Here is a 6123-nt window from a genome sequence, read left to right as displayed (position 1 = left end):
GTGTAAGCATGCTTTAGTTATAAGCAATGTGTTCATGAGAGTAGGCTATTAAAATGCAAATGCTCTATGTCCTTGAAGTAACTCAAGGGAGTTATAATACTTTGTTTTGTGTATTTTGTTTTTTCAATTCTTTTGTGTTATGTGAATTATTGTAATTTGTAATAATTTTATTTATTGTACACTGTTGCAAGTTGAAGTTGAAACAAATCAATCTAACAAGTAAATTCAAGATATGAAAGCAATGCTAGTGTATCTTTTAACATTAATTCATTATCTGGGTAAATAGGGACTCCTCTGAGGTCTTCTGTGATTTGTTTACACTTTATGTATTATTTATATATATTTGTATACACTTTATGTATTATTTATATATATTTGTATACACGTTATGTATTATTTATATATATTTGTATACACTTTATGTATTATTTATATATATTTGTATACACTTTATGTATTTTTTATATATATTTGTATACACTTTATGTATTATTTATATATATCTGTATACACTTTATGTATTTTTATATATATTTGTATACACTTTATGTCTGAACCAATAACTTGTGTGCAATTTTCAGATCAGCTCCTCATCCGGTTTCATTTTTATTGTGCAAAAAGACCAAACAATGAAAACCGATTCAAAACGCTTTTTTACTCAAATAGGGTTAGAAATTGTACTTATTCTCAATTTAAATCTGAGTATGTTTCTGTTTTGTCCTATGCGAATATTTGGATTGTTAGTGCTTGACTTGGGTTAATTATGTAAAATATTCAGATTTTATGTTTCTATGCTTTTTAAATCGATAAAGCTCCTTTAAGAATGACAATCAGATTTAATATGATATAATTTTAGATAATGTGATATCATGTGTATCAATTTGTAATAAAAGAAGTGTTGGGGGACGAATTGGTAATCTTTAAATTATGAGAAAGTTAAATAGATGATTTTTTATCATAGCCCCTGAACCGATGAGAAACAGGGGTGATATATAGGTATTGTAACCTCACAGATTCACATGTGCCTCCAGAGACAAAGATTTGCTATTTTAAAATAGATTTGTTAGCTTCTGTGACCTAATAATATATGTTATAAATCGGAGAATTTTAACAACTTTGATAAAAAAAAATGCAAGAAATTTCAAATGAAGTTTTTATCAGATTTTGCGAAACGTTTACAGAGAAGAAGCCATTCAAAACATCGTGAACAACCATCGGGCGGACAAGCGGACGTTAGATGAATGGACAACAAACGAACTAAAAAGCTGACCAATGAGCACTGCAGGCGAGGTTAAAAGCAAAATTTCACATAAAATATAATTTTTGAAACAGATTATACGGAATATGTTAAATGTAAATATGTGTTTACGGTCAGGTATGGCATTAATATTCCAGAACCTTTATATAGCACCAATACATGTTCAATATTTAAAATGTGTGATGGTTTTGTTATAACTTAAAATTTTCGATCAGTAACATTCAGCAAATAAATTATAACTTCACAAAAGTGCTTTGCAGTTTCTTATTGTTAACATGTAGTACGTTTGAGTACATGTATCTAACTATAGTGATGTCAGCTTTAGGAGAGTATGTAATATAGACAAACAATAAGCACCTCACTCGAGTTTACTTTAGATATCATACCGTAGCATGGATTGTTTCAGATAGAATTTCTATTGATCCTACGAGATTAATCTTTTTATATACAATAATTAAGAAGCTGATCACCTTTTAAAATTCTATTTTCTTGCAAACGGATCCTTTTACTTGTAGATCATACGCCGCTTTTCATGGAATGGAACAGAAGTGTTTCATTGAACGTTCCAAGATAATCGCCGTATAGATGTTTCTTAATCAAAATTCACCATTTCTGCTTTTGCCGTTGCTAGGGAGGGGGGGGGGGGTATCGTGGACGGTAAATTTCACTTTTCATTACCGTCCGTAAACAGCCCATCTGCAACATTTTCAATTTTACCGTTTTTGGCGTTCTTTAGGGAGTCTGTTTCTTCTATTGTGTAAGAATAGACAATAAGACAACATTCAAAGAAGTCGTGTTATGTTTATTGGACTACATATTCAATACATGTAAACATAAAGAAATCATTCCGTGTTCAAGCTTATATAAACTATCTAAAACATATTTTGTATTTTATATATTCTGTATTTTGTTCTGTATTGAATTAACATAGAGTGGAAATATTTGTCTACAATGTTTTAAGTCGAAAAAATAGATGTATTAAGATGTATAAACATCTACAAAGTTTGTTATATTTTGAGCAGTAAAAGATGATTTGACCCTAAAACAAGACAAAGGAAAATAATCATTGAAAGGCTTTATATAGTACATTCATAAATGTTACAACTGCTGATGATGATTGTCATTATCAAAACACTTTGTTTTATCTTTACATATATAAATGTGTGTTTTTCTCCAACAACTGCGATTTAGTAACAAAATGCAATGCAAAAGACACATGCAACTGTAAAAGAAAAATGAATAACAATTCATTCAGACATTGTAATTGTGCCTTTAACAAAACGGCGTTAACTGTTAAAGATATTTCAAACACCACTAGATAAATCTTACTCAATCCATTTAATTTAACATTACTATTTATTTTCATGATACTCATAGAAATATATTTAAGTCTTTATACATTTGTACGATCACGTACATGCATAGTTCTGAATATGCCGGCGTTCCTTAACGTTTTAACTTTGCATTTGAATTGGCGACATATATCATGATGTTTCATCTGTAAGACAAACTTTATATGCTACATTGAAATAAAAATCATCTGTGATATAGATCATTTATGTACACAAAAGTTCATTTCTTGTGGCAAATTAGCAACAAACCTGATAAAAATATGAAAAACTTACTGGCGTTCTCTTCAAAGGCCCAAGTTTCTCTCTTACTGCACATTTTGTCTCTTACAACAAACACCGACTCGTAATCTTTACAGAAGGCAGCTATCCTCTCTCCGTACTTTAGCATCTCCGACTGTTCGACAAATGTCTTTGATGTACACTTGAGTATCTGTCTGATTTCAAAGTCACCATTGTCCTGAAATTATATCATAAATGAGTTTTATGATTTCTATGCAGGTATATTTCGTATTATTAAATCATTTGCTTAGTATATAAGTTGGAAGAACATTTATATAGAAACAATCTAAAATTGTCATAGTATCAATCTACAATTAGCAGTTATATTATTTGTATATAAAGTCACATATTGTCATTGTAATTTGCCATTTTAATCACCTTATGGTCAATTATAAATATGTAATTTTTTTACTTATTACTGCTTAAACTTTTTAATCATAATTCCATAACATTTGGAAAATTTCGATTATATTCATAAAGAACATTTTGAAATTTTATTGTACTCTTTCTGCTTGGTTGAGGGCCTCTATCAAAGTTTCAATAGAGTGTGTATTTTTCGATATGTAACAAACTCCCTTCTCAACAAGTTTATTGACAGTATATCCCTGCAATTTAAACACAAACGGGTATAAATAATTACGTAAAATTTTGTGAAGGAATTTTGCAACGGAAAAGAATAAAGTTTGGACAATAAAACACATACTAAATTCATTAAAGATATCTTTTGAGTGGTTGTACATGATTAACCAATATTCAATCATCAATGAAGGAGAACCACTATTCAGTTATCACTAGAAGTAATTTCAATAATTAAGATCAACTCTAGTGACCAATGATTATTTATTGATATATTAAACAACTAAAATAAGTTCTGCTGTTTATTCAAAGTAACTCTCGAGAAAAGACATATAGTTTGAATAAACTGAATTGCCTTTGTTAATTTGTGCATACGCTTCAAAATGTGTTAAAGCATTCTGGTACATTTTATCAAACATTTTCAAAGTAAACAATGTTAATATACCGCAGAAAAGTCATGGAATGACATTGATGGCGTGAATTTCTTGGATGAAACCTTGGCGTCGGTTGAAACGATTAGCTCTGCTTCTTTGTCAATCATCACATCTTCGTATGCTGTCACTGTATCTCCATAATGGGCTACAATCCTCCGGTACTAATTAAACAAATTCATTGACACATCATTTCAATATTTAAAAAATACTAACATAAATGCTTCGGAATGATATGGCCCGACTGAATGAAACAAAATCTTATTGTATGTTACAATATCAATTTTTTTCTTTCACTTAAGATAGCTGGATAGCTTCCACACATGAATAATCCAAAGTACGTAATAGGATTCGAGCTTATAGCGCTGGCAAGTGATCCCAAGTCGTCGAATTGGACTACTCGGTCATAGAGGGTCCTGTTGATAAACGTTAAAGGTGCTACCTCAGAACAAAGTGTTGATAGAAAGCTCGTTTCCCATAAAATAAGTTGTTTGTAAGAGGCTACAATCTTATATTGAAATAAGGCGTATTTAACGGATCGCTGAAAAAGTCTTTTTTTATATATATAAGTCTGTAAACGCTTTTATGGACGTTGTATAATTAAATTTAGCATACATTCAAAGTTCAAAATAAGGAGAACAAAACATGATTTTCTTCAAATTTAAGCGAGGAGAATAATGATGTAAACAAGGGAAGCACCATGTAAACACAACTAAATATTCAATATTCAATGAACCTACCTCAGGTACGGCATTTGATCCCAAAATCAAAAAGGCAAAAGCCACAATGACACACTTTGCAATTTCCTGTGAAAATAACAAGCACATATTTAGAGGTTAATATGTGCTTACAGTCAAATGAAGGATAAAATCAGGTAAACTGAACACTAAACATGCATTATCACCGGGCCTGTTCTGACTATTTTCAGAATGCTAATTAAGCTCGATTTCATATGTTATAAAATTTCTTTCATCTTTTTTATTAACTATTTCAACAACAATTTAGTTGACTCCCATTTGAATAAAAGATATTAGTCCACATTTTCTTTAAAAAAATCTCAATGTCAGGTCCGTGACCGTAAGCGGGCCTACCGTATCTAAGGGGGGAATTCTTAAACAATTTCCTTTTCCATCATTTTTATGGCAATCTTGGCAACAAAGCTATAAAGTAATCTTTTCTATTTTTGTTTAAAGCTATTTTATATAATTTTTTACCTTTTACCTTAAACTAACTCGGAATTGTATATGAAATTCTTCTATATTTCTATGTTAGACTATGCTTTTTTGCCCTACGCAGATTGCGCATGTGCGGGGAAATACTACTTCCGATCGATTTTTCATAGCAACGGACCGGCGTGTCGTAAAAAAGTCTATACACAGCTTGAGGAATGATATAAGACTCGCATGACGTATCTTTCAGCACATTCCCGTATTGCACACTCAATTATTGAATAACATATTAACATCAAGCGTTCATTCAGAGCTAAATATGAGAGATTAGTAACATCACGTAGGTATCAAAATAATTGCACTATTTCACTTTATGAATTTTCTTAAATTATATAGTTCTTCATATCTATGTACAAAATATTCGTAAAACCTGTAAAAAGTATATTATTCTATGTGCATTTCAATTTCATTAAAAGGAAGACTACAACACAATAAAAATATTGATTTTAAATTACAAAACATACTTTAAAAGTGCGCTCTGTCACGGTATTTATACACAAGCCGCTGTGTAATACGTGTATTGCATGGTCCGGATGACCTTCAGGGCCTTCAGGGCAAAAAGTATGAATCAGCAAATACTGCTGCAAATGCACTTCCTTATAGGAGGAACAATTTATGTTAGTAAATAAAAAAGTTTTTTTTTGTTCTTTCATATACGTAAAACCGAAAGAAATTTTATAACATATAAAATCGAGGTTAATTATCATTCTACGAAAAAGTCGGAACAGGTAATAATGCATTTTTAGTGTTCAGTTATAATTGTATCCTTTATCCTATTTGACTTTGCTGCCAAACAGAATTTTCTTATCAAAAATATATTTAAATATTCTTTTTCAAAATCTTGAGAAGTTAAGATTGCCAGTGATATAACACACATTTCACCCGATTCCTTCTAAAACATATAAATGCACGTCACATCTTTTGTCACACAAAATTAATGATCTGATTAATGAATTGATGAGATTGGTATAAATAAAAGTTGCTTAAATTACAATTTT

The 6123-nt window shown here is 30.3% G+C and overlaps 1 protein-coding gene across 1 annotated transcript; it reads right to left on the bottom strand.

Annotated features, from left to right (window-relative positions):
* Positions 1-2320: 2320 nt before the first annotated feature.
* Positions 2321-4767, bottom strand: LOC132745995 (uncharacterized). Its single transcript, XM_060735028.1, has 5 exons — positions 4637-4767; positions 3911-4060; positions 3393-3494; positions 2884-3067; positions 2321-2480 (listed from the first exon to the last, which is right to left on the bottom strand). Exons 1-5 carry the CDS (start codon positions 4721-4723, stop codon positions 2446-2448), a joined length of 558 nt encoding a protein of 185 aa, XP_060591011.1. The 5' UTR covers positions 4724-4767; the 3' UTR covers positions 2321-2445.
* Positions 4768-6123: the final 1356 nt, after the last annotated feature.

This window comes from Ruditapes philippinarum, unplaced genomic scaffold, assembly GCF_026571515.1.
Source record: "Ruditapes philippinarum isolate M1 unplaced genomic scaffold, ASM2657151v2 ctg8051_1_1_1_1, whole genome shotgun sequence".
NCBI classification, from domain to species: domain Eukaryota; kingdom Metazoa; phylum Mollusca; class Bivalvia; order Venerida; family Veneridae; genus Ruditapes; species Ruditapes philippinarum.
Note: the sequence above shows the minus strand (reverse complement) of the source record. Positions and strands in the feature narration are given on the sequence as shown.